Source organism: Sceloporus occidentalis, unplaced genomic scaffold, assembly GCF_023333645.1.
Source record: "Sceloporus occidentalis isolate IW3139 unplaced genomic scaffold, rSceOcc1.0.p SCAF_201, whole genome shotgun sequence".
Lineage (NCBI taxonomy): Eukaryota > Metazoa > Chordata > Lepidosauria > Squamata > Phrynosomatidae > Sceloporus > Sceloporus occidentalis.
The window spans coordinates 329,328-356,078 of record NW_028317181.1 but is presented as its reverse complement, the minus strand read 5'-3'; the positions used below and the strand labels follow the sequence as shown (position 1 = coordinate 356,078).

General features: G+C 54.9%; 1 protein-coding gene across 1 annotated transcript in view; it reads right to left on the bottom strand.

Annotated features, from left to right (window-relative positions):
- The window catches only part of LOC149278101 (uncharacterized), a 31,184-nt gene extending 6,374 nt beyond the window's left edge, over positions 1-24,810 (bottom strand). The window contains exons 1-2 of the mRNA XM_089502346.1: positions 24,775-24,810; positions 20,900-21,017 (exon numbers count right to left, since the gene is read on the bottom strand). Of these exons, the coding sequence (XP_089358472.1) occupies positions 20,900-20,927 (28 nt within the window). The 5' untranslated portion in view covers positions 20,928-21,017; positions 24,775-24,810. The remainder of the gene's footprint in view (positions 1-20,899; positions 21,018-24,774) is intronic.
- Between the last annotated feature and the right edge of the window lie 1,941 nt (positions 24,811-26,751).

The window sequence follows — 26,751 nt, the reverse complement described above, 5'->3', positions numbered from 1 at the left end:
CGCAGAACCCGCTTCCTCGCCCGGAGATCTTCCGTATACCAAGGCTTACGTTTGGAAGCCGGTCTGAGAGGGCGCTTGGGAGCGATACTGTGTATAGCCCTAGAGAGACCGGTATTCCAAATACTGGTCAGGGCATCAACAGAGTCGCCGTCACTTCCAACCATGTGCCCCTCTAGGGCTTCCTGGAACCTTCTGGGTTCCATCAGCCTTCGAGGGTGGACCATCCTAATAGGTCCACCACCCCCGGGGGGGATCTGGGTAGAGACCTTGATTTTTGCCTCCACGAGGAAATGATCCGTCCATGACAGCGGGGAAATGCTAGTTATTTCCGCCCACGGATTTTCCGCATCCGTACAAAAGACCAAATCCAGTGTATTACCCGCAAAGTGTGTAGGACCCGAAATCAGCTGGGACAGGCCCATGGCCGCCATGGTATCCATGAATTCCCGAGCCGCACCGGATGGAACATAGTTGGCCGTGAGGGAGATGTTGAAGTCGCCCAGGACATGTAGCCTGGGCGTCTCCAACATCAGCTCCGCGACCAGCTGTGTCAGCTCGTTAAGGGAGTCCGCCAGTGCACGGGATGGCCGATACACTAACAGAATCCCTAGACTGTTATGGGAGTCTAAGAGGAGTAGCAGATCTGGGAAGGGACTGCCACTTCCACTAGCATTGGTATAGAGATGGAGAGGGACCGGGTTTACCCAGACACTGGCAGGAATGTCAGGCATGGGTGCCCTTTGTTCCATGGCCTAACCCTATTTTCCCCTTAGTAGTCAGTCCAGGGGAAAACACAAGCTAGTGATCCCAATGGGGAGAAGACGGATTGCCAGTTAAACCCTATCACTGATCACCTTGTCAACTGGTTATAGCAATGAAGGTGATATTAAGGTGATTTCACGTGTAGCAATTAAGACTTACTACTCTGAAAGAGGAATGTTAATGTCTGCCCTCCAACTAATACTTAAAAACAATGTGTAGTTCTTTACTGGAACCTCTGTGAACCTGTGTAAAATAAGACTAATCCCATGGTTAGGCAAAGAAGACACTGGATTAACCTTTATCTCGCAGACATTGGTGAGTCCATGCAGAAGCACAGATGCACTCTGTGTTAACAGGGCCTGTGGTCAGAATTAAGTCTGATTTCTTTTGAGGATGAACTTGTCTAGAGGCTTCAAAAATCACCCCAACTCCATGGAGCAGACTATCATCAACCTGTAGGAAGCCTGAGGGGTCTCCCGGCTGAATGAACTGCTGATTAAGGAGTCATGAAATGGGAACAGGGGGCTTGGCAAGGATAGCCCTCTGCTATCGAATTTGGAGGAGAGAAATTCCTCCACAAAAAGATCTGTCCAATAAAAACAAACTTCACCTTTAAATAGTGCAGTGAGCCCTCAGTATCTGCTGGGGATGGGTTATCGGACCTAGCATGAAAACCAAATCCAGTCCATGATATGACATATATTTACAAGCTGTGGCTGTAGCTCCCTACATGGAGCTTTATGCTACATGGTATATTAGATCTGAGCAGGTGTGTGTGAGACGAACTAACTTACAAACCAGCCAATCAGAAGCCAGAGACCCTAAGCCAATCAGGGGCTGGCTGAGGAGTTTGAAGGTTCCGCTTGGCAGTTGGGGCATGGAATCCTGAGGGATGAAGCGGGAGTTCAGTGGGGCAGAGAGTCAGGGAACCGCAGAGTCCAAGAGAGGACGGGTTCCAATAGTTCCTGAGGGAATAGTTAAGGAACTGCTTTGTCCAGAGAGGGACAGTATTAGTTCTGGAGAGTCTAGAGAAGAGAGACTCAGGAAGAGGGCTTTGGGTTACATAATTTCCTGACTGTGTGGCTGAGTTAATATTATGAGAGAGTTAAAACCAGACCTGTATGTATGTAACCAAAGAAGACATAGTAACCACTTAACGTCAAAGTTGCCTTTGCCTATTCCGTTGTAAAGTAAACTTTTATTCTTCTTGACACACCCACTTGGCCTGTGTTTTAAAACCCATCCACACAACGGCCCTTTGAAAACCCAGAGGGGTGTTGGGTCGAAAGGAAGGAAAGAACTGTGAGGTGGCGGGGAGTCCTTACAGTGTGCTAGCAGAAAACAAGGCAAGCCCATGTTTCCAACCTCAGAAGAAGCAGGGACGTAGCCAGGATTTTGGGAAGGGGGGGGGGGTTCCAGACTAAGTGCCACCATTATAATGGGGCTTGGGTGCGGCGGCGCAGCAGCACACACCGTTCATTTTTCTAATGGAAGGGGGGGGGTCTGGACCCCAAGAACCCCCCCCCCCCTTGGCTACATCCCTGGAAGAAGGCAGTGTTCTTTGCTGTTCTTTGAACCAGACTTTGCCATGAAAACCGAGCCTGGGAAATGCACCCACAAAGTGGCTAACCTTATAACAATAGTATGCAAAGGCATCTTGTAGCATCTTGAGACCAACTAAAAGAGAGAGACTGGCAGCATGAACCTTCATGGCCGTGAGGAGCCCAATTCATCATATGCATGATAGACCTTGTCACAATAGGCCTATCCAGGGCAGGGAGCAGTTGTATGGAAAGCCCATCAGCAGGCTTCTTTCCTAGTTAAAATGTAACTATTTAGACTAGTTAACAGGTAATTGTGTTCTTCTTTCATGGCCGACCCCTCAGGGCTCTGTAGGATGTCTGAATGGGATTAGCAGAAAAGCCTGATTACATTGTTTTAAAAGCCTCATGGGGGAAGGGGGGTTTCTCCTGGGATGCAGAGGAGGCTGTTTGTTTCTGATTAAGAATTTCTCTCAACCCCCTGTATTACGGAGAACCATCTCACAGAAGAAACTGTATTTAAATAAAAAATAAATAAAATTTTTATTTATACCCCGCCCTTCCGAATGATCAGGGCGGCTAACAAAGTGCGCCGAAGCGCAAACAAAGTATACAATATACAATATAAAAGCAGATACAATAATACACATCCATAAAAACAATAAAAACCCCCTTAGCCCAACCTCACGGCCACGAGAGAGGAGGGAGGCCCACAGGATGTCTTAGTCGGGGAATGCCTGATTAAATAGGAAGGTTTTTAAGCCCTTCCTAAATTGGGCCAGGGTGGTGGATGAGCGGAGCTCCGTGGGCAGCGTGTTCCAGAGGGCTGGGGCAGCTGTGGAAAAAGATCTTCTGGCCGTAACAGCCAGCCTAGCCCCAGGCACCTTCAGGAGTTGCTGCCCGGATGTTCTGAGGGTGCGAGGCGGAATGTACGGGGAGAGGCGGTCCTTCAGGAATCCTGGGCCCAAGCCATTTAGGGCTTTATAGGTAATAACCAACGCCTTATATTGTGCTCGGAAGCGAATGGGCAGCCAATGGAGGTCTTTAAGCACGGGTGTTATATGGCTGGTCCTGGGAACACCAGTGACCAGCCGTGCTGCCATGTTCTGCACCAGTTGCAGCTTCCGAGTTAGATATAAGGGTTGCCCCATGTAGAGTACATTACAGAAATCCAGTCTCGAAGTTACCAGAGCATGTACAACAGTTTCAAGGTCCCTCTGGGCCAGGTATGGGCGCAGCTGGCGAATCAGCCGAAGCTGATAACAGGTGCTCTTGACTGTCGCATTCACCTGAGCAGTCAGGTGAAGGGAAGAGTCAAGGAGCACCCCCAGACTGCGCACGGAGTCCTTCACGGGGAGCGTGACCCCATTCAGGACAGGTGGAACCACCGTCATTCCTGGACCAGGGGAACCTATCACCAGTACCTCCGTCTTCTCTGGATTAAGTTTGAGTCGGTTTTCCCTCATCCAGCCCATTACTGACTCCAGACAGGCCGCAAGGGAAGAGACGCCATCCCCGGTCACTGCATCAGTCGGAGACATAGAGAAGATAATTTGGGTGTCATCAGCGTACTGATAACCCCGCGCCCCATGTCTCCGGATGATCTCTCCCAGCGGTTTCATGTAAATGTTAAATAGCATGGGGGACAGAATGGCTCCCTGAGGGACCCCAGTTTTAAGGGCCCGCTCACTGGAGCACACGTCCCCCAGCTGCACCATCTGGGACCTCCCAGAGAGGTAGGAACGGAACCACTGAAGCGCAGTGCCCCTAATTCCCACCTCCGCCAGGCGTCCCAGAAGGATACCATGGTCTATGGTATCGAAAGCCGCTGAGATGTCCAAGAGCACCAACAGGGACACACTTCCCCTATCAATGCCCAGACGGAGATCATCGACCAAGGCGACCATGGCCGTCTCAACCCCGTGACCCGCCCGGAAGCCAGTTTGAAATGGGTCCAGATAATCCGTTTCATCCAAGACCTCCTGAAGCTGGATCGCAACCGCCCTCTCAATCACCTTCCCCAGGAATGGTAGCAGCGACACTGGCCGATAATTGTTATGAACCAGGGGGTCAAGGGAGGGCTTTTTTAGGATCGGTCTTACTATGGCCAATTTAAGATCCGATGGAAATCGCCCATCCCTGAAAGATGTATTTATTATCCGGCGTAACAAAGATGTCACCGCCGGTCCCCCCTGGGCCGCTAACCATGAGGGACAGGGATCAAGAGAGCAGGTTGTTTTCCGAACACTTCCGAGGATCTTGTCCACATCCTCGGTACTCACCGACTCAAACTGATCCAGAATAATACGATCTACGGAGGCTCCGGACACTTCTACCCTAGGTTCTGCCGTAATGTCGGCGTTCAGACCTTCGCTTATACGAGAAGTTTTATCCACAAAAAAGTCATTAAACAAGTCGCAGCAGGCCTTAGAAGGTTCAAGGATCTGGTTCAGGGCGGGAGGGAGCTGGGTTAGCTCCCTAACCACCCTGAACAACTCTGCTGGGCGTGACTCCGCGGACGCAATGCGAGCACCATAGAACGAATTCTTTGTTGCTCGTATTGCCTCTCCATAGTCCTCTAACAGTTGGTCTAGGAGAGTCTTGTCGCTTAAGCGAAGGTGTTTCCGCCAACGGTACTCTAGCCGTCGCAGAGCCCGCTTCCTTGCCCGGAGATCTTCTGTGTACCAGGGCTTGCGTTTGGAAGCGGGCCTGAGAGGGCGCTTGGGAGCGATTCTGTGTATAGCCCCAGAAAGGCCGGCATTCCAGATGCCAGTAAGGGCATCAACAGAGTCGTCGTCATTTCCAGCCGTGAACCCCTCTAAGGCTTCTTGGAACCTCTCAGGTTCCATCAGCCTTCGAGGGTGGACCATCCTAACCGGTCCACCACCCCCGGGGGGGATCTGGGTAGACGCCTTGATTATCACCTCTACCAGGAAATGATCCGTCCATGACAAGGGGGAAATATCAGCTATTTCCACCCACGGATTTTCCGCCTCCGAACAGAAAACCAAATCGAGAGTATTACCCGCGCAATGCGTGGGACCCTGTATCAGCTGAGACAGGCCCATGGCCGCCATGGTCTCCATGAATTCCCGAGCCGCACCAGATGGAACAGAGCTGGCCGTGAGGGAGATGTTGAAGTCACCCAGGACAAGAAGCCTGGGCGTCTCCAACATCAGCTCAGCAACCAGTTGTGTCAGCTCGTTAAGGGAGTCCGCTAATGCACGGGGTGGCCGATACACTAACAGAATCCCTAGACTGTCCCTAGCCTTTAGGGTCAGGTAAATACACTCGTTATAGGTAGTCTGTCGGAGGTGGTTCCTGGTGAGGGACACGGTGTTCCTATGTACCAAGGCGACACCCCCCCCCCGCCCACCTAACCTGCGCTGGTCCTTCACCGAGTACCCGGCAGGCAGGGCCTGAGCCCACACAGCATCCCCTTCAGGCCCCAGCCAGGTCTCGGTAATGCAAGCCAGGTCACACTTAGAGTCCTCCAGGAGGTCCTGGAGGATGTGGGTCTTGTTATTAATGGACCTGGCATTGCACAGGAGCAGCGACAGGGTTTGTGGCACGACTGGAGAGACCCTCAGGTCCTTCAGGTTGGGAGGGGGACAGGAAGGCGGGATAGATATGACGCATCTATCCCGCCTTCCCCTGGAACGGAAGTCCCTTCTCCCACCGCCATGCCTCCCCCTGCCCCACACAACCTCAATGGGGGCTCCGCCCACCAAGATGTTATCCCCAGCCCAGGCATCCCCCGCATCTCTATCCCTCCCCCACCCTCCTATGGCTGTTAATGGAGCAGGGGCTAGCCACCGTAGGCATCCCCTGCTCCCAAGGCTATTCTAGCCTCCTGCACCCGCTGACGCTGCGCAACTGCGCAGATGCGCAGCGGCGGAGGTCCGAAAGTCCGAAGACGGCTTTCCCGGTGGCGATGCGCAGCTGCGCACCCTCGCAGACCCCGGGAAGAGGCCGTCCGGCAAGGGCACAGTCCCAGCGGTGACAGCGTTGGCGGCGTCGGTGGCCCCTAGTGCGAGGAGGCAGAGGGGGGCGTGTCCGGGTGGGCCGGTTTCCCGGCTTTTGTACCCGCTGCTCTCACCAGCGGGCTCCTCCCAGACTTCCCCCAGGTGTAACAAACAGCCCCCGCTCGCACCTGGCCGCCAAACGCCAAAGCCAGGCCGAGACCAGTGTCTTAAAGGGACCGCCGCCGCGGAGGTCCGAAAGTCCGAAGACGGCTTTCCCGGTGGCGATGCGCAGCTGCGCACCCTCGCAGACCCCGGGAAGAGGCCGTCCGGCAAGGGCACAGTCCCAGCGGTGACAGCGTTGGCGGCGTCGGTGGCCCCTAGTGCGAGGAGGCAGAGGGGGGCGTGTCCGGGTGGGCCGGTTTCCCGGCTTTTGTACCCGCTGCTCTCACCAGCGGGCTCCTCCCAGACTTCCCCCAGGTGTAACAAACAGCCCCCGCTCGCACCTGGCCGCCAAACGCCAAAGCCAGGCCGAGACCAGTGTCTTAAAGGGACCGCCGCCGCGGAGGTCCGAAAGTCCGAAGACGGCTTTCCCGGTGGCGATGCGCAGCTGCGCACCCTCGCAGACCCCGGGAAGAGGCCGTCCGGCAAGGGCACAGTCCCAGCGGTGACAGCGTTGGCGGCGTCGGTGGCCCCTAGTGCGAGGAGGCAGAGGGGGGCGTGTCCGGGTGGGCCGGTTTCCCGGCTTTTGTACCCGCTGCTCTCACCAGCGGGCTCCTCCCAGACTTCCCCCAGGTGTAACAAACAGCCCCCGCTCGCACCTGGCCGCCAAACGCCAAAGCCAGGCCGAGACCAGTGTCTTAAAGGGACCGCCGCCGCGGAGGTCCGAAAGTCCGAAGACGGCTTTCCCGGTGGCGATGCGCAGCTGCGCACCCTCGCAGACCCCGGGAAGAGGCCGTCCGGCAAGGGCACAGTCCCAGCGGTGACAGCGTTGGCGGCGTCGGTGGCCCCTAGTGCGAGGAGGCAGAGGGGGGCGTGTTTTAGTTTCTTCTCTTGTGAAAGAAGGGAAGGAGAGGGGAGCCAGCTCTCCTGAGGCTAGTTGACTGAGGTTCCTGTGTGGCGCTTCGATGGTCACATTAATCCAAGATATCTTTCACCCCACATGAGATGGGTTTTTTAAAAAGATCTTCAATGGTGTAAGCATTGCAGATCCACTGAGTAACCAGAGAAGGGAAGTATCTTTCTCCTTTCTTGAGTCCCCCTGATTCTTAGACTTTAAACAAATCTGTATTATTAAAGCCCTTTGCTCTTATTGAGAAGTATGGCTGACACTAGTTTGCACAAGGGAGGTTACAACCATGTGCTCATCTTGTGTCTTAGCTGTCCCAGCTAAGGCAAAGAGGCTCTGGCCCTAATGGAGGCAGGGATGGAGGCCTCTGAGGAGGGAAGAAAAGTCATCATTTGGCTTTTATGGGTAGCCCCCCCCCCCATTGAATTAGTTTCCAGGCATCTCCTCTGCCCTGGTTAAAGGGGGGGAGAGAACCGGGCCAACCATGAGGAAGAAGAAATATTGTGCAGACTCCAGACTCATGGACTAACAGTAATAAAATGAACCCAAGAAAAGTTAACCCGTATCTCTTGTAAATCTGAGCCACCAGCACTGTTGCTGTGGGGGCTCTCACCTCCTTATTTGCCCCATCAAGGGAGGCTGCCTGGGCAGTGACTTCTTCCAAGCACTGAGGAAACTGCCCTTAAGCTAGCAGTGACTGAAGACCATTGCTAATCATGGGTAGATAGCTGCATATGGCCTGTAGTGTAGCCCTGATTTTCACAGGGCATTCTGTTTTATTTAGGTTTGAAACAGCCCCAACTTCAAACTGGGGTTTAGAGGCTTAGCCTTTTCAATCTCAAGCAGGCTTTATAGTAACCTGGCTGCACGATAGAAGCTGGCTTGGTCCTCAACTCCCTTCCCACTTGCATAGGTAGCTGGGAAGGGCAGAGTGGCTGCTGTGGGACATGGCTCCACATTTACCTGAGATAGGTCTGGATCCTGGGAAAGGATCAACTCCAATGGAAAGGAAAGGCCAAGCGCTCCAACTGCTCTCTCAGGAGTGCCACAGTTTGGGGTAGCCAAACACAATTGGGGGTGTAGGGAATTCTCTCTCCATACTTCCCACAAGTGTCTTACCCCCCCCCCCCTTTTGAGGAGGGAATGCAGGAGGATTTGTATCCATGTACTCTTTCAGAAAATCAGAGTTGGAAGATAGCCCAAGGGCCATCCAGTCCAACCCCATTCTGCCATGCAGGAACTCTCAATCAAAGCATATCTAACAGATGGCCCTCCAGCCTTTGTTTAGAAGTGGGTGGAAGAGGCCATGCTCCCTCTGGGGAGGACATGAAGCCATTTCATGCTTTTTGTGGGATGCTCTGTGGCAGCCAAAAAAGACTGGGCTCAGTCTAGCTTCATTTGCAGCCATGCAGCCCAGATGTCCACTGTGCATGTCAGAGGAGGAGTCATTTTCCTCCTTTTCACCATCTCATATAAGAATCAAAAGGGAACGTGCAGGAGCCCTGGCAACACTACTATGTGTTTCTCAGGCAGCAATAGGATCTCCCAAAACTGTTGGGGTCCTGGGTGCCACTGGGGCCAGAGATGAGAAGGAAGGGGGAGACCAAGAGCTTATCCCCCATCTGCCTTCCTAGTGCCTGCAGTGGCAATGGCCTCCTGGCAATGCCTGCCCTGAGCAAGGGCATTAGATCTGGCAAAGGTTCCTTGGTGGCTGGAGAGAGAGGGCCCCTGGTACTCACCGTTGTCCTGTGACTTCTGGCTGGCTTGCCTCTCTGACCTTGGCCGTTTCAGGCTGGGCAGAGGTGATGCAGAGAAATCCTTTGCCATGGCTTTGGCTGGCCTGTGCTCTGAACTCTGGCTGGGCAGAGATGCTGAGGAGGGAAGTTTCCATGACTTCTGGCCAGTTTCCTCACTGATCCCTGGCCTTAAACAGGCTGGGCAGAGGTGATGTGGAGAAATAATAATAATAATAATAATAATAATAATAATAATTTTTATTTATAGACCGCTATTCTGCAATGATCATAGCGGTGTACAGTAAAATTGCAAAACAATACAAAAAATTGCAAGGCCTCTCTCCCCCTGGAGATGGTGGTTGGAGGAGGGCTCTTTGTCTTCCAGGCCAGGCCTCTCTCCCCCTCGAGATGGTGGTTGGAGGAGGGCTCTTTGTCTTCCAGGCCAGGCCTCTCTCCCCCTCGAGATGGTGGTTGGAGGAGGGCTCTTTGTCTTCCAGGCCAGGCCTCTCTCCCCCTGGAGATGGTGGTTGGAGGAGGGCTCTTTGTCTTCCAGGCCAGGCCTCTCTCCCCCTGGAGATGGTGGTTGGAGGAGGGCTCTTTGTCTTCCAGGCCAGGCCTCTCTCCCCCTGGAGATGGTGGTTGGAGGAGGGCTCTTTGTCTTCCAGGCCTGGCCTCTCTCCCCCTGGAGATGGTGGTTGGAGGAGGGCTCTTTGTCTTCCAGGCCAGGCCTCTCTCCCCCTCGAGATGGTGGTTGGAGGAGGGCTCTTTGTCTTCCAGGCCAGGCCTCTCTCCCCCTCGAGATGGTGGTTGGAGGAGGGCTCTTTGTCTTCCAGGCCAGGCCTCTCTCCCCCTGGAGATGGTGGTTGGAGGAGGGCTCTTTGTCTTCCAGGCCAGGCCTCTCTCCCCCTGGAGATGGTGGTTGGAGGAGGGCTCTTTGTCTTCCAGGCCTGGCCTCTCTCCCCCTGGAGATGGTGGTTGGAGGAGGGCTCTTTGTCTTCCAGGCCAGGCCTCTCTCCCCCTCGAGATGGTGGTTGGAGGAGGGCTCTTTGTCTTCCAGGCCAGGCCTCTCTCCCCCTCAAGATGGTGGTTGGAGGAGGGCTCTTTGTCTACCCCTCAGCATTTGTTCCCACGGCTCCCATGTGCTGCAATGCTGTTTGCAGAAATCTCTTGTGCTCCCACCATGAAAGGGGGGCAGCTTTGGAGGAGAGGGAGAATCATTGGCAAAGCCAAGACCTTTCTCCAATCCTGGGAGCCCTTGCCATATTAAGTCTTCTTCATGCTTCCAAGGCAGCAAGAGAAACGAAGAGAAGAAAAGGACTGGAGTGGCTGTAGTCAAGAAGCTGCAGAGCAACAGCAAACACATCCTACTGGAGCGATAGGCAGGACAAGACTGGCCTTCTAGAGTTAGCTCAGCCCACCTGGGGTCACCAGAAGGCCTCTCTCTTTACTTCCAGCCTATCTGGAGTGAGTAACCCAAACTACAGGACGTAGGGGTCTTATCTACTGGGAAAAGCTGGGCCAAAGCTAACAAAATGAACCTCAATGGGGAGAATTGTAGGAAAGGCAGAAAAATGAAATGCAGATATAGGATTATGGGGGACACCTGGTTGAATGAGAGACTTATACTTAGAATCATGGAATCGTAGAGTTGGGAGAGACCACAGGGGCCATCCAGTCCAACCCCATTCTGCCATGAAGGAAATCCAAATCAAAGCATGGCCAATGACAGATGGCCATCCAGCCTCTGCTTGAAGACCTCCAAGGAAGGAGACTCCTCTACACTCCGAGGAAGGAGTGTGTTCCACTGTCGAACAGCCCTTACTCTCAGGAAGTTCCTCCTAATGTTGAGCTGGAATCTCTTTTCCTAGAGCTTGCATCCATTGCTCCATTGGGTCCTATTCTCTGGAGCAGCAGAAAACAAGCTTGCTCCCTCCTCAATATGACATCCCTTCAAATATTTAAACAGGGCTATCATATCACCTCTTAACCTTCTCTTCTCCAGGCTAAACATCCCCAGCTCCCTGAGTCATTCCTCACAGGGCATGGTTTCCAGACCCTTCACTATTTTAGTTGCCCTCCTTTGGACACATGGCTCCAGTTTCTCAATGTCCTTTCTGAATTGTGGTGCCCAGAACTGGACACAATATTCTAGGTGGGGCCTGACCAGAGCAGAATACAGTGGCACTATTACTTCTCTTGATCTAGACACTATACTTCTATTGATGCAGCCTAAAATAGCATTGGCCTTTTTAGCTGCCGCATCACACTGTTGACTCATGTTCAACTTGTGGTCTACTTGGACTCCTAGATCCCTTTCACACGTAGTTTCATTCAGCCAGGTGTCCCCCATCCTATATCTGTGCATTTTATTTTTCCGCCCTAAGTGCAATACCTTACATTTCTCTGTGTTGAATTTCATTTTGTTAGCTTTGGCCCAGCTTTCTAGTCTATTCAGGTCATTTTGAATCTTGATCCTGTCCTCTGGGGTATTAGCTATTCCCCCTAATTTGGTGTCATCTGCAAATTTGATAAGTATGCTCCCAATTCTGTCATCCAGGTCATTGATAAAGATGTTGAATAGCCCTGGGCCCAGGACAGAGCCCTGTGGGACCCCACTGGTCACTTCTCTCCAGGATGAAAAGGAGCCATTGCTGACCACTCTTTGGGTTCGTCTGGTCAACCAATTACAGATCCATTTAACAGTTCCTTTGTCTAGCCCACATTTTACAAGCTTGTTTGCAAGAATGTCATGGGAAACCTTGTCAAAGGCCTTACTGAAATCAAGATATACTACATCCACAGCATTCCCTTCATCTACCAAGCTGGTAATTTTATCAAAGAAAGAGATTAGGTTTGTCTGGCATGACTTCTTTCTCTGAAACCCATGTTGACTTTTTGTGATTATGGCATTGCCTTCTAGATGTTCACAGACTCTCTGTTTAAGGATCTGCTCCAGAATCTTTCCTAGTACTGATGTCAGACTAACTGGACGATAATTGTTGGGATCCTCTTTTTTCCCCTTTTTGAAGATGGGGACAACGTTTGCCCTTCGCCAGTCTGCTGGGATCTCTCCTGTTCTCTAAAGGCCAACCTGGGACTGAGAGGGGCAGAGGGAAAAGGCCATGGGGCAGAGAGGAAGGGGTCTTGGGATTCCCCCTCTTTCTTTCTCTCTCTCTTGGGGGTCAGTTCCTTTTCTCTAAGGCCAACCTGGGACTGAGAGGGGCCAGAGGGAGAAGGCCAAGGGGCAGAGAGGAAGGGTTCTTGGGGGTCCCTCTCTTTCTTTCCCTCTCTCTTGGGGTCAGTTCCCTTTCTCTAAGGCCAACCTGGGACTGAGAGGGGCAGAGGGAAAAGGCCATGGGGCAGAGAGGAAGGGGTCTTGGGGGTCCCCCTCTTTCTTTCTCTCTCTCTTGGGGGTCAGTTCCTTTTCTCTAAGGCCAACCTGGGACTGAGAGGGGCCAGAGGGAGAAGGACATGGGGCAGAGAGGAAAGGGTCTTGGGGATCCCCCTCTTTCTTTCTCTCTCTCTCTTGGGGATCAGTTCCCTTTCTCTAAGGCCAACCTGGGACTGAGAGGGGCCAGAGGGAGAAGGACATGGGGCAGAGAGGAAGGGGTCTTGGGGGTCCCCCTCTTTCTTTCTCTCTCTCTTGGGGGTCAGTTCCTTTTCTCTAAGGCCAACCTGGGACTGAGAGGGGCCAGAGGGAGAAGGCCAAGGGGCAGAGAGGAAGGGGTCTTGGGGGTCCCCCTCTTTCTTTCTCTCTCTCTTGGGGTCAATTCCCTTTCTCTAAGGCCAACCTGGGACTGAGAGGGGCAGAGGGAAAAGGCCATGGGGCAGAGAGGAAGGGGTCTTGGGGGTCCCCCTCTTTCTTTCTCTCTCTCTTGGGGATAAGTTCCCTTTCTCTAAGGCCAACCTGGGACTGAGAGGGGCCAGAGGGAGAAGGCCATGGGGCAGAGAGGAAGGGGTCTTGGGGGTCCCCCTCTTTCTTTCTCTCTCTCTTGGGGGTCAGTTCCTTTTCTCTAAGGCCAACCTGGGACTGAGAGGGGCCAGAGGGAGAAGGCCAAGGGGCAGAGAGGAAGGGGTCTTGGGGGTCCCCCTCTTTCTTTCTCTCTCTCTTGGGGTCAGTTCCCTTTCTCTAAGGCCAACCTGGGACTGAGAGGGGCAGAGGGAAAAGGCCATGGGGCAGAGAGGAAGGGGTCTTGGCGGTCCCCCTCTTTCTTTCTCTCTCTCTTGGGGTCAGTTCCCTTTCTCTAAAGGCCAACCTGGGACTGAGAGGGGCAGAGGGAAAAGGCCATGGGGCAGAGAGGAAGGGGTCTTGGGATTCCCCTTCTTTCTTTCTCTCTCTCTTGGGGATCAGTTCCCTTTCTCTAAGGCCAACCTGGGACTGAGAGGGGCAGAGGGAAAAGGCCATGGGGCAGAGAGGAAGGGGTCTTGGGGGTCCCCCTCTTTCTTTCTCTCTCTCTTGGGGTCAGTTCCCTTTCTCTAAAGGCCAACCTGGGACTGAGAGGGGCAGAGGGAAAAGGCCATGGGGCAGAGAGGAAGGGGTCTTGGGATTCCCCTTCTTTCTTTCTCTCTCTTGGGGATCAGTTCCCTTTCTCTAAGGCCAACCTGGGACTGAGAGGGGCAGAGGGAAAAGACCATGGGGCAGAGAGGAAGGGGTCTTGGGGGTCCCCCTCTTTCTTTCTCTCTCTCTTGGGGTCAGTTCCCTTTCTCTAAGGCCAGACTGGGACTGAGAGGGGCCAGAGGGAGAAGGCCATGGGGCAGAGAGGAAGAGGTCTTGGGGGTCCCCCTCTTTCTTTCTCTCTCTCTTGGGGGTCAGTTCCCTTTCTCTAAGGCCAACCTGGGACTGAGAGAGGCCAGAGGGAGAAGGCCATGGGGCAGAGAGGAAGGGGTCTTGGGGTCCCTCTCTTTCTTTCTCTCTCTCTCTCTTGTGGGTCAGTTCCTTTTCTCTACGGCCAACCTGGGACTGAGAGGGGACAGAGGAAGAAGGACATGGGGCAGAGAGGAAAGGGTCTTGGGGGTCCCCCTCTTTCTTTCTCTCCCTTCTCTTGGGGTCAGTTCCCTTTCTCTAAGGCCAACCTGGGACTGAAAGGGGCAGAGGGAAAAGGTCATGGGGCAGAGAGGAAGGGGTCTTGGGGGTCCCCCTCTTTCTTTCTCTCTCTCTTGGGGTCAGTTCCCTTTCTCTAAGGGCAGACTGGGACTGAGAGGGGCTAGAGGGAGAAGGCCATGGGGCAGAGAGGAAGGGGTCTTGGGGTCCCCCTCTTTCTTTCTCTCTCTCTCTCTCTTGGGGATCAGTTCCTTTTCTCTACGGCCAACCTGGGACTGAGAGGGGACAGAGGGAGAAGGACATGGGGCAGGGAGGAAAGGGTCTTGGGGGTCCCCCTCTTTCTTTCTCTCCCTTCTCTTGGGGTCAGTTCCCTTTCTCTAAGGCCAACCTGGGACTGAAAGGGGCAGAGGGAAAAGGTCATGGGGCAGAGAGGAAGGGGTCTTGGGGGTCTCCCTCTTTCTTTCTCTCTCTCGTGGGGCCAGTACCCTTTCTCTAAGGCCAACCTGGGACTGAGAGGGGCAGAGGGAAAAGGCCATGGAGCAGAGAGGAAGGGGTCTTGGGGGTCCCCCTCTTTCTTTCTCTCTCTCTTGGGGTCAGTTCCCTTTCTCTAAGGCCAGACTGGGACTGAGAGGGGCCAGAGGGAGAAGGCCATGGGGCAGAGAGGAAGAGGTCTTGGGGGTCCCCCTCTTTCTTTCTCTCTCTCTTGGGGGTCAGTTCCCTTTCTCTAAGGCCAACCTGGTACTGAGAGGGGCCAGAGGGAGAAGGACATGGGGCAGAGAGGACAGGGTCTTGGGATTCCCCTCTTTCTTTCTCTCTCTCTCCCTCTTGGGGCCAGTTCCCGTTCTCTAAGGCCAACCTGGGACTGAGAGGCGCCAGAGGGAGAAGGCCATGGGGCAGAGAGGAAGGGGTCTTGGGGGTCCCCCTCTTTCTTTCTCTCTCTCTTGGGGGTCAGTTCCTTTTCTCTAAGGCCAACCTGGGACTGAGAGGGGCCAGAGGGAGAAGGCCATGGGGCAGAGAGGAAGGGGTCTTGGGGGCCCCCTCTTTCTTTCTCTCTCTCTCTTGGGGGTCAGTTCCTTTTCTCTAAGGCCAACCTGGGACTGAGAGGGGCCAGAGGGAGAAGGCCAAGGGGCAGAGAGGAAGGGGTCTTGGGGGTCCCCCTCTTTCTTTCTCTCTCTCTTGGGGTCAGTTCCCTTTCTCTAAGGCCAACCTGGGACTGAGAGGCGCAGAGGGAAAAGGCCATGGGGCAGAAAGGAAGGGGTCTTGGGATTCCCCTTCTTTCTTTCTCCCTCTCTTGGGGATCAGTTCCCTTTCTCTAAGGCCAACCTGGGACTGAGAGGGGCAGAGGGAGAAGGCCATGTGGCAGAGAGGAAGGGGTCTTGGAGGTCCCCCTCTTTCTTTCTCTCTCTCTTGGGGGTCAGTTCCCTTTCTCTAAGGCCAACCTGGGACTGAGAGAGGCCAGAGGGAGAAGGCCATGGGGCAGAGAGGAAGGGGTCTTGGGGTCCCCCTCTTTCTTTCTCTCTCTCTCTCTCTTGGGGATCAGTTCCTTTTCTCTACGGCCAACCTGGGACTGAGAGGGGACAGAGGGAGAAGGACATGGGGCAGAGAGGAAAGGGTCTTGGGGGTCCCCCTCTTTCTTTCTCTCCCTTCTCTTGGGGTCAGTTCCCTTTCTCTAAGGCCAACCTGGGACTGAAAGGGGCAGAGGGAAAAGGTCATGGGGCAGAGAGGAAGGGGTCTTGGGGGTCCCCCTCTTTCTTTCTCTCTCTCTTGGGGTCAGTTCCCTTTCTCTAAGGCCAGACTGGGACTGAGAGGGGCCAGAGGGAGAAGGCCATGGGGCAGAGAGGAAGAGGTCTTGGGGGTCCCCCTCTTTCTTTCTCTCTCTCTTGGGGGTCAGTTCCCTTTCTCTAAGGCCAACCTGGGACTGAGAGAGGCCAGAGGGAGAAGGCCATGGGGCAGAGAGGAAGGGGTCTTGGGGTCCCCCTCTTTCTTTCTCTCTCTCTCTCTTGTGGGTCAGTTCCTTTTCTCTACGGCCAACCTGGGACTGAGAGGGGACAAAGGGAGAAGGACATGGGGCAGAGAGGAAAGGGTCTTGGGGGTCCCCCTCTTTCTTTCTCTCCCTTCTCTTGGGGTCAGTTCCCTTTCTCTAAGGCCAACCTGGGACTGAAAGGGGCAGAGGGAAAAGGTCATGGGGCAGAGAGGAAGGGGTCTTGGGGGTCCCCCTCTTTCTTTCTCTCTCTCTTGGGGTCAGTTCCCTTTCTCTAAGGCCAGACTGGGACTGAGAGGGGCCAGAGGGAGAAGGCCATGGGGCAGAGAGGAAGGGGTCTTGGGGGTCTCCCTCTTTCTTTCTCTCTCTCTTGGGGCCAGTACCCTTTCTCTAAGGCCAACCTGGGACTGAGAGGGGCCAGAGGGAAAAGGCCATGGGGCAGAGAGGAAGGGGTCTTGGGGGTCCCCCTCTTTCTTTCTCTCTCTCTTGGGGGTCAGTTCCTTTTCTCTAAGGCCAACCTGGGACTGAGAAGGGCCAGAGGGAGAAGGCCATGGGGAAGAGAGGAAGGGGTCTTGGGGGCCCCCTCTTTCTTTCTCTCTCTCTCTTGGGGGTCAGTTCCTTTTCTCAAAGGCCAACCTGGGACTGAGAGGGGCCAGAGGGAGAAGGCCAAGGGGCAGAAAGGAAGGGGTCTTGGGATTCCCCTTCTTTCTTTCTCCCTCTCTTGGGGATCAGTTCCCTTTCTCTAAGGCCAACCTGGGACTGAGAGAGGCCAGAGGGAGAAGGCCATGGGGCAGAGAGGAAGGGGTCTTGGGGTCCCCCTCTTTCTTTCTCTCTCTCTCTCTCTTGGGGATCAGTTCCTTTTCTCTACGGCCAACCTGGGACTGAGAGGGGACAGAGGGAGAAGGACATGGGGCAGAGAGGAAAGGGTCTTGGAGGTCCCCCTCTTTCTTTCTCTCCCTTCTCTTGGGGTCAGTTCCCTTTCTCTAAGGCCAACCTGGGACTGAAAGGGGCAGAGGGAAAAGGTCATGGGGCAGAGAGGAAGGGGTCTTGGGGGTCCCCCTCTTTCTTTCTCTCTCTCTTGGGGTCAGTTCCCTTTCTCTAAGGGCAGACTGGGACTGAGAGGGGCCAGAGGGAAAAGGCCATGGGCCAGAGAGGAAGGGGTCTTGGGGGTCCCCCTCTTTCTTTCTCTCTCTCTTGGGGTCAGTTCCCTTTCTCTAAGGCCAGACTGGGACTGAGAGGGGCCAGAGGGAGAAGGCCATGGGGCAGAGAGGAAGAGTTCTTGGGGGTCCCCCTCTTTCTTTCTCTCTCTCTTGGGGCCAGTACCCTTTCTCTAAGGCCAACCTGGGACTGAGAGGGGCTAGAGGGAGAAGGCCATGGGGCAGAGAGGAAAGGGTCTTGGGGGTCCCCCTCTTTCTTTCTCTCTCTCTTGGGGTCAGTTCCCTTTCTCTAAGGCCAACCTGGGACTGAGAGGGGCCAGAGGGAGAAGGACATGTGGCAGAGAGGAAAGGGTCTTGGGGGTCCCCCTCTTTCTTTCTCTCTCTCTCTCTCTTGGGGCCAGTTCCCGTTCTCTAAGGCCAACCTGGGACTGAGAGGCGCCAGAGGGAGAAGGCCATGGGGCAGAGAGGAAGGGGTCTTGGGGGTCCCCCTCTTTCTTTCTCTCTCTCTTGGGGGTCAGTTCCTTTTCTCTAAGGCCAGACTGGGACTGAGAGGGGCAGAGGGAGAAGGCCATGGGGCAGAGAGGAAGGGGTCTTGGGGGCCCCCTCTTTCTTTCTCTCTCTCTTGGGGGTCAGTTCCTTTTCTCTAAGGCCAACCTGGGACTGAGAGGGGCTAGAGGGAGAAGGACATGGGGCAGAGAGGAAGGGGTCTTGGGGGCCCCCTCTTTCTTTCTCTCTCTCTTGGGGGTCAGTTCCTTTTCTCTAAGGCCAACCTGGGACTGAGAGGGGCCAGAAGGAGAAGGCCAAGGGGCAGAGAGGAAGGGGTCTTGGGGGTCCCCCTCTTTCTTTCTCTCTCTCTTGGGGTCAGTTCCCTTTCTCTAAGGCCAACCTGGGACTGAGAGGGGCAGAGGGAAAAGGCCATGGGGCAGAAAGGAAGGGGTCTTGGGATTCCCCTTCTTTCTTTCTCCCTCTCTTGGGGATCAGTTCCCTTTCTCTAAGGCCAACCTGGGACTGAGAGGGGCAGAGGGAAAAGGCCATGGGGCAGAGAGGAAGGGGTCTTGGGGGTCCCCCTCTTTCTTTCTCTCTCTCTTGGGGTCAGTTCCCTTTCTCTAAGACCAACCTAGGACTGAGAGGGGCCAGAGGGAAAAGGCCATGGGGCAGAGAGGAAGGGGTCTTGGGGGTCCCCCTCTTTCTTTCTCTTGGGGATCAGTTCCCTTTCTCTAAGGCCAACCTGGGACTGAGAGGGGCCAGAGGGAGAAGGCCAAGGGGCAGAGAGGAAGGGGTCTTGGGGGTCCCCCTCTTTCTTTCTCTCTCTCTTGGGGTCAGTTCCCTTTCTCTAAGGGCAGACTGGGACTGAGAGGGGCCAGAGGGAAAAGGCCATGGGCCAGAGAGGAAGGGGTCTTGGGGGTCCCCCTCTTTCTTTCTCTCTCTCTTGGGGTCAGTTCCCTTTCTCTAAGGCCAGACTGGGACTGAGAGGGGCCAGAGGGAGAAGGCCATGGGGCAGAGAGGAAGAGTTCTTGGGGGTCCCCCTCTTTCTTTCTCTCTCTCTTGGGGCCAGTACCCTTTCTCTAAGGCCAACCTGGGACTGAGAGGGGCTAGAGGGAGAAGGCCATGGGGCAGAGAGGAAAGGGTCTTGGGGGTCCCCCTCTTTCTTTCTCTCTCTCTTGGGGTCAGTTCCCTTTCTCTAAGGCCAACCTGGGACTGAGAGGGGCCAGAGGGAGAAGGACATGTGGCAGAGAGGAAAGGGTCTTGGGGGTCCCCCTCTTTCTTTCTCTCTCTCTCTCTCTTGGGGCCAGTTCCCGTTCTCTAAGGCCAACCTGGGACTGAGAGGCGCCAGAGGGAGAAGGCCATGGGGCAGAGAGGAAGGGGTCTTGGGGGTCCCCCTCTTTCTTTCTCTCTCTCTTGGGGGTCAGTTCCTTTTCTCTAAGGCCAACCTGGGACTGAGAGGGGCCAGAGGGAGAAGGACATGCGGCAGAGAGGAAGGGGTCTTGGGGGTCCCCCTCTTTCTTTCTCTCTCTCCTGGGGTCAGTTCCCTTTCTCTAAGACCAACCTAGGACTGAGAGGGGCCAGAGGGAAAAGGCCATGGGGCAGAGAGGAAGGGGTCTTGGGGGTCCCCCTCTTTCTTTCTCTTTCTCTTGGGGATCAGTTCCCTTTCTCTAAGGCCAACCTGGGACTGAGAGGGGCCAGAGGGAGAAGGCCAAGGGGCAGAGAGGAAGGGGTCTTGGGGGTCCCCCTCTTTCTTTCTCTTTCTCTTGGGGATCAGTTCCCTTTCTCTAAGGCCAACCTGGGACTGAGAGGCGCCAGAGGGAAAAGGCCATGTGGCAGAGAGGAAGGGGTCTTGGGGGTCCCCCTCTTTCTTTTTCTCTCTCTTGGGGTCAGTTCCCTTTCTCTAAGGCCAGACTGGGACTGAGAGGGGCCAGAGGGAGAAGGCCATGTGGCAGAGAGGAAGGGGTCTTGGAGGTCCCCCTCTTTCTTTCTCTCTCTCTTGGGGGTCAGTTCCCTTTCTCTAAGGCCAACCTGGGACTGAGAGGGGACAGAGGGAGAAGGCCATGGGGCAGAGAGGAAGGGGTCTTGGGGGTCCCCCTCTTTCTTTCTCTCTCTCTTGGGGTCAGTTCCCTTTCTCTAAGGCCAACCTGGGACTGAGAGGGGCAGAGGGAAAAGGCCATGGGGCAGAAAGGAAGGGGTCTTGGGATTCCCCTTCTTTCTTTCTCCCTCTCTTGGGGATCAGTTCCCTTTCTCTAAGGCCAACCTGGGACTGAGAGGGGCAGAGGGAAAAGGCCATGGGGCAGAGAGGAAGGGGTCTTGGGGGTCCCCCTCTTTCTTTCTCTCTCTCTTGGGGTCAGTTCCCTTTCTCTAAGACCAACCTAGGACTGAGAGGGGCCAGAGGGAAAAGGCCATGGGGCAGAGAGGAAGGGGTCTTGGGGGTCCCCCTCTTTCTTTCTCTTTCTCTTGGGGATCAGTTCCCTTTCTCTAAGGCTAACCTGGGACTGAGAGGGGCCAGAGGGAGAAGGCCAAGGGGCAGAGAGGAAGGGGTCTTGGGGGTCCCCCTCTTTCTTTCTCTTTCTCTTGGGGATCAGTTCCCTTTCTCTAAGGCCAACCTGGGACTGAGAGGCGCCAGAGGGAAAAGGCCATGTGGCAGAGAGGAAGGGGTCTTGGGGGTCCCCCTCTTTCTTTTTCTCTCTCTTGGGGTCAGTTCCCTTTCTCTAAGGCCAGACTGGGACTGAGAGGGGCCAGAGGGAGAAGGCCATGTGGCAGAGAGGAAGGGGTCTTGGAGGTCCCCCTCTTTCTTTCTCTCTCTCTTGGGGGTCAGTTCCCTTTCTCTAAGGCCAACCTGGGACTGAGAGGGGACAGAGGGAGAAGGCCATGGGGCAGAGAGGAAGGGGTCCTGGGGTCCCCCTCTTTCTTTCTCTCTCTCTTGGGGGTCAGCTCCTTTTGTCTAAGGCCAACCTGGGACTGAGAGGGGCCAGAGGGAAAAGGCCATGGGGCAGAGAGGAAGGGGTCTTGGGCGTCCCCTCTTTCTCTCTATTGGGGGTCAGTTCCCTTTCTCTAAGGCCAACCTGGGACTGAGAGGGGCCAGAGGGAGAAGGCCATGGGGCAGAGAAGAAGAGGTCCTGGCAATCCCCCTCTTTCTCTGTCTCTTGGGGACCCCTTACCTTCCTGCAGCTTCTGATGCTCCTCCATCTCCCTCTTGAGCTTCTTCTGAAGGGTCTCCTTTGCCTTCCCCTCAGGTTGAAAGGCGCACCTCCTCTTGCTCCGTCCCTGGAGTTGTTCCTTTTGGGGAGGAAGAAGAGAAGGATCCAGGTCAGGCTCTGGTTCCCCAAAAGTCCCATCCCTTTGTCTATGTGGGCTAGACAAAGGAACTGTTAAATGGATCTGTAATTGGTTGACCTGCCGAACCCAAAGGGTGCTCAACAATGGCTCCTTTTCATCCTGGAGAGAAGTGACCAGTGGGGTCCCACAGGGCTCTGTCCTGGGCCCAGTGCTATTCAACATCTTTATCAATGACCTGGATGACAGAATTGGGAGCATACTTATCAAATTTGCAGATGACACCAAATTAGGAGGAATAGCTAATACCCCAGAGGACAGGATCAAGATTCAAAATGACCTGAATAGACTAGAAAGCTGGGCCAAAGCTAACAAAATGAAATTCAACACGGAGAAATGTAAGGTATTGCACTTAGGGCGGAAAAATAAAATGCACAGATATAGGATGGGTGACACCTGGCTGAATGAAACTACGTGTGAAAGGGATCTAGGAGTCCAAGTAGACCACAAGTTGAACATGAGTCAACAGTGTGATGCGGCAGCTAAAAAGGCCAATGCTATTTTAGGCTGCATCAATAGAAGTATAGTGTCTAGATCAAGAGAAGTAATAGTGCCACTGTATTCTGCTCTGGTCAGGCCCCACCTAGAATATTGTGTCCAGTTCTGGGCACCACAATTCAGAAAGGACATTGAGAAACTGGAGCGTGTCCAAAGGAGGGCGACAAAAATGGTGAAGGGTCTGGAAACCATGCCCTATGAGGAACGACTTAGGGAGCTGGGGATGTTTAGCCTGGAGAAAAGAAGGTTAAGAGGTGATATGATAGCCCTGTTTAAATATTTGAAAGGATGTCATATTGAGGAGGGAGCAAGCTTGTTTTCTGCTGCTCCAGAGAACAGGACCCGGAACAATGGATGCAAGCTACAGGAAAAGAGATTCCACCTGAACATTAGGAGGAACTTCCTGACAGTAAGGGCTGTTCGACAGTGGAATGCACTCCCTCGGAGGGTGATAGAGTCTCCTTCCTTGGAGGTCTTTAAACAGAGGCTGGATGGCCATCTGTCGGGGATGCTTTGAATTGGATTTCCTGCATGGCAGGGGGTTGGATTGGATGGCCCTAGTGGTCTCTTCCAACTCTATGATTCTATGATTCTGAGGAGCAAAGAGGGCCCAGGGACTGGATGAGACCCTCAAAGGGGTCTGGAAAGAGACCACCCTCTTTCCTCCTGGACCATGGGCCCCAGTGGGACCCTTCTGCCTGAGCCCCCTTTTGACCCCCACCATTTTGGATCTATTTGGCGGTGCAGGGGTTTCCCCTCCGGTTCCCTATCCTGGATCCAAAGCGTCCCCTTCGCGTGAGGCACCGTTGGCCAGGACCCCCACAGCCCCTCTCCAGCCCCATTGCCCTTGCCCCCCTCCATTGACCAGGGAGAGAAAAAAGGGGGCCTAAACGGACCTTCCCACGGAGAAGGCCTTTGAATGGCGCAGAACTGGACCCCCACCTGAGGGCAGCTGGACCCCTTGGCAGCCCTCCATCATTGGAAATGAATGGTCTTCTGGCCCAGTCCCCTGAATTACGGCCCTAGAGCTCTCTAACAGGGAATTCTGGGTCCCTCCACTAAACTACAAATCCCAGGATCCCTCAGGAGTAGGGTTGCCATATCCCGCACCCCGGCGGGACAATCCCGGTTTGGGCGGTGCCATCCCGGTCCCGGTCCGCCGCGGCGACTCCAAGGCCTTTCTGAGGCCTGGGGCGAGGCCGGGGCGATCGCCGCCGTCCTCCTCCCCTCCTTCCTGGTCCCTGCGGGGGCCAAGAAGGAGCCGAGGCCGCGGCAATCGCTGCCGGCCTCCTCCCCTCCTTCCTGGTCCCTGCGGGGGCCAAGAAGGAGCCGAGGCCGCGGCGATCGCTGCCGGCCTCCTCCCCTCCTTCCTGGTCCCTGCGGGGGCCAAGAAGGAGCCGAGGCCGCGGCGATCGCCGCCGGCCTCCTCCCCTCCTTCCTGGTCCCAGCCGGGGCCAAGAAGGAGCCGAGGCCGGGGCGATCGCCGCCGGCCTCCTCCCCTCCTTCCTGGTCCCAGCCGGGGCCAAGAAGGAGGCGAGGCCGGGGCGATCGCCGCCGGCCTCCTCCCCTCCTTCCTGGTCCCAGCCGGGGCCAAGAAGGAGCCGAGGCCGCGGCGATCGCCGCCGGCCTCCTCCCCTCCTTCCTGGTCCCTGCGGGGGCCAAGAAGGAGCCGAGGCCGCGGCGATCGCCGCCGGCCTCCTCCCCTCCTTCCTGGTCCCTGCGGGGGCCAAGAAGGAGCCGAGGCCGCGGCGATCGCCGCCGGCCTCCTCCCCTCCTTCCTGGTCCCAGCCGGGGCCAAGAAGGAGCCGAGGCCGCGGCGATCGCCGCCGGCCTCCTCCCCTCCTTCCTGGTCCCAGCCGGGGCCAAGAAGGAGGCGAGGCCGGGGCGATCGCCGCCGGCCTCCTCCCCTCCTTCCTGGTCCCAGCCGGGGCCAAGAAGGAGGCGAGGCCGGGGCGATCGCCGCCGGCCTCCTCCCCTCCTTCCTGGTCCCAGCCGGGGCCAAGAAGGAGGCGAGGCCGGGGCGATCGCCGCCGGCCTCCTCCCCTCCTTCCTGGTCCCAGCCGGGGCCAAGAAGGAGGCGAGGCCGGGGCGATCGCCGCCGGCCTCCTCCCCTCCTTCCTGGTCCCAGCCGGGGCCAAGAAGGAGGCGAGGCCGGGGCGATCGCCGCCGGCCTCCTCCCCTCCTTCCTGGTCCCAGCCGGGGCCAAGAAGGAGGCGAGGCCGGGGCGATCGCCGCCGGCCTCCTCCCCTCCTTCCTGGTCCCTGAGGGTCCCAGGAACGAGGAGAGGCCGCGGCGATCGCCGCCGGCCTCCTCCCCTCCTTCCTGGTCCCTGAGGGTCCCAGGAACGAGGAGAGGCCCCGATCCTGGCCTCCGATCGTGGCGGGGCCCAGGCGGGGAGGGAAAGCCTCCTTAAGTGGAGGCTTTCCCTTGCCGCTTGGCCTCCGCTGCGATCGCAGTAAAATGTAGGACAGAATTTTCAAATGTAGGACACACTTTTTGTGTGTCCTACATTTGAAAATTTTGTCCTACATTTTTCCCGGTTTCGAGGTCCGGCACTATGGCAACCCTACTCAGGAGGAAACTAATCAAACCGTGGTGGGGGGGTGGTGTTCGGGCTGCAGTCTGAAGAAGAACTGCCCTGAATGCAAGAGACGTTGCCTTCTCTTCCAGGGTGAATTCAACTCCCAGAATCCCCCTGCCTGGAGCCATGTTGCCCAGCAGGTATTCTGGGGACTACAGTCCCAGAGGAAGTTGCCCTGAATGGATGTGCAAGGTATGCAACACCTATAATGCCCCTGTTTAGATAAGGGACTTGGGGGCTGCTGCAGTCCAAAAGTGTGCCCTCCTGAATGCAGTTCCCAGCATCCCCCCTCAGGAGGAGCCACTCTGCCCAGCGGGGGATTCTGGGGGCTGCAGCCCCAGAGGAAGCTCTCCTGAATGCAGTTCCCAGCATCCCCCCTCAGGAGGAGCCACTCTGCCCAGCGGGGGATTCTGGGGGCTGCAGCCCCAGAGGAAGCTCTCCTGAATGCACTTCCCAGCATCCCCCCTCAGGAGGAGCCATTCCATGGGGAAGCCTGAAGCAGGGCCTCTTTCAGATCTTTTGGGGGAGTGGCATCTCCCATCATCCCAACCTCAAAGGCCCAAAGGGGGGTCAGGAAGGGAGGAAGAGCCCCCAAATAAACCCCACTCTTCCTCGCCTTACTTGCGCCAGCGGAAGCGCCCACTTCCACCCGGCCAACCGTTGCCAAGGAAGTGCAGAGAAAGGAGGCGGGGCCAGAGCCTGCCGGCGCCCCACTTCCGCCTTGTCCTGAAATGGCTGCCTGGGCCCTCCCTACCATAGAGAGGAGGAGGAGGAGCGTCGCAGGACTCTATGGTGGAGCAGGAGAGCCGTGGAAAGGAGGAAGAGCCAGTGTTGCCAATGTGGGGACTTTCACACGGAAAGGGGGACTTTCCAGAGCTTTTGGTGTGATTTTGGTGCCTGGCTCTATTTCAGTGCGTTTTGGGTGACTTTGGCCCATTTCAGCTCCAGCCCTGACTCTGAGAGCGAGGCTGGGGCTACAGAGAGAGCAAGCAGCCCTTGGCAGTCTTCAGCCAATCAGAGAGAGGACTGGAGAGTGGTCGCCTCAGGAAGCGCTCTCTTTCTCTCTCACATAGGAATTGTAGTTCATTGTGGCACCAGATCTCTTTCTCACAAAACTACCCTTCCCAGGGTTCCCTAGCACTGAGCCAGGGCAGTTAAAGCGGTCTCAAACTGGATTATTTCTGCAGTGTGTCTTGGACCCAACTCAGGCTGCATCTTCACTCCAGACTCCAGAGACAATCCAGTTTCATACCGTTTTTACTGCCATGGCCCAGTGCTATGAAATCCTGGGAATTGTAGTTTGTCGTCACACCAGTTTGCTGAGAGAGAAGATTAAATGTCTCTGAAAACTAGAATTCCCAGGATTCCCTAGTACTGAGCCATGGCAATTAAAAGGGTTTCAAACTGGATTTATTTCTGCAGTGCGGTTGCAGCCAAACACATTTCTATTTGGCACAAAGCTTCCTGGACCCCCTTCATGTCAAAATAAAGATCTTAAAAGGACTGAAAGATTCTTTGTTTGGTTCAATGGCCATTTTGGGAGTAGACATAAGTTCCAATTATTTTTATTCAATTAGGGCTACGTTTTATTGCCATATTAAGATTATGGGGACTTTTGGGGGATTTCGACTGAATATTTGGTGAGATACGGGGGGATTGGGTGAGTTTTGGGCCAAACGTTTGGGGAATGATCTTCCAGGCTTCTTGGCAACGCTGAGAGATAGGAAAGGCTAGAGAAATGGGCCTTGGTGGCCTGCCTCCCTCTGAGGCCCCTGAAGAAGAGGGAATGGAGCTCAGAGGGAGCAGAAGCCACAGAGGCCTCAGAAGGGCTTTTAAATATCACATTTAAGTTTAAAAATTGTAATTAAAAAAAATTACATTGTAAAACTTGTAATTGTTTGACTTCCCTTTGAATGTTCTATAATATTTTTGGTTGGCATCCATGATGAAATTAAAGCAAATAAAAACTTTAATAATCATTTGATAAGGAAACCACTCTTCAGAATCTGGCTAAAATATAAGCCCCACATTATCCAAAAAATCCCCAAATGGACATCAATCAATGAAGCCTTCTTCAGAAGGGAAAGAACGAAAGTTCATGTGATGATCGCTTAAAATTGGAATTGGGAGAATATAAAGTGAAAGCAATGGAGGAGCTAATAGAGGGAGGCCTGAATTGTAATTGGTTTCTCTATGAATGCAAATGGGGGAAAGATATAAAATGGAAGTGCAATGGATGCATGGCAACTTCAGATACATTGACACATTTGCTGAAAAATGGAAATGTTAATGAGGCTGAAAAACAATGGAGTCCAGTTATCCTACCCGACTTCTCATTCAGCCTTTGACCTCCTTCCCAAGCAACGTTTGTTCTTCCTCTTGCTCTCACCATTTAGAAACCGCCACGGTGCCTCTGACTCAAAGGCATCTACCTAGAAGCCTCTGGACTGCCAGGCTTGACTTCCACTTTTTCTCTGCTCATTAAAGAAATATGCCACCTGGAGACTACAGAAAGTACTCCAAGCTAGAGATAAATGAGATGAACTAAAATTAATCCATTTTAAAAACCAGATACACATTCAAGAACCATTCATATGC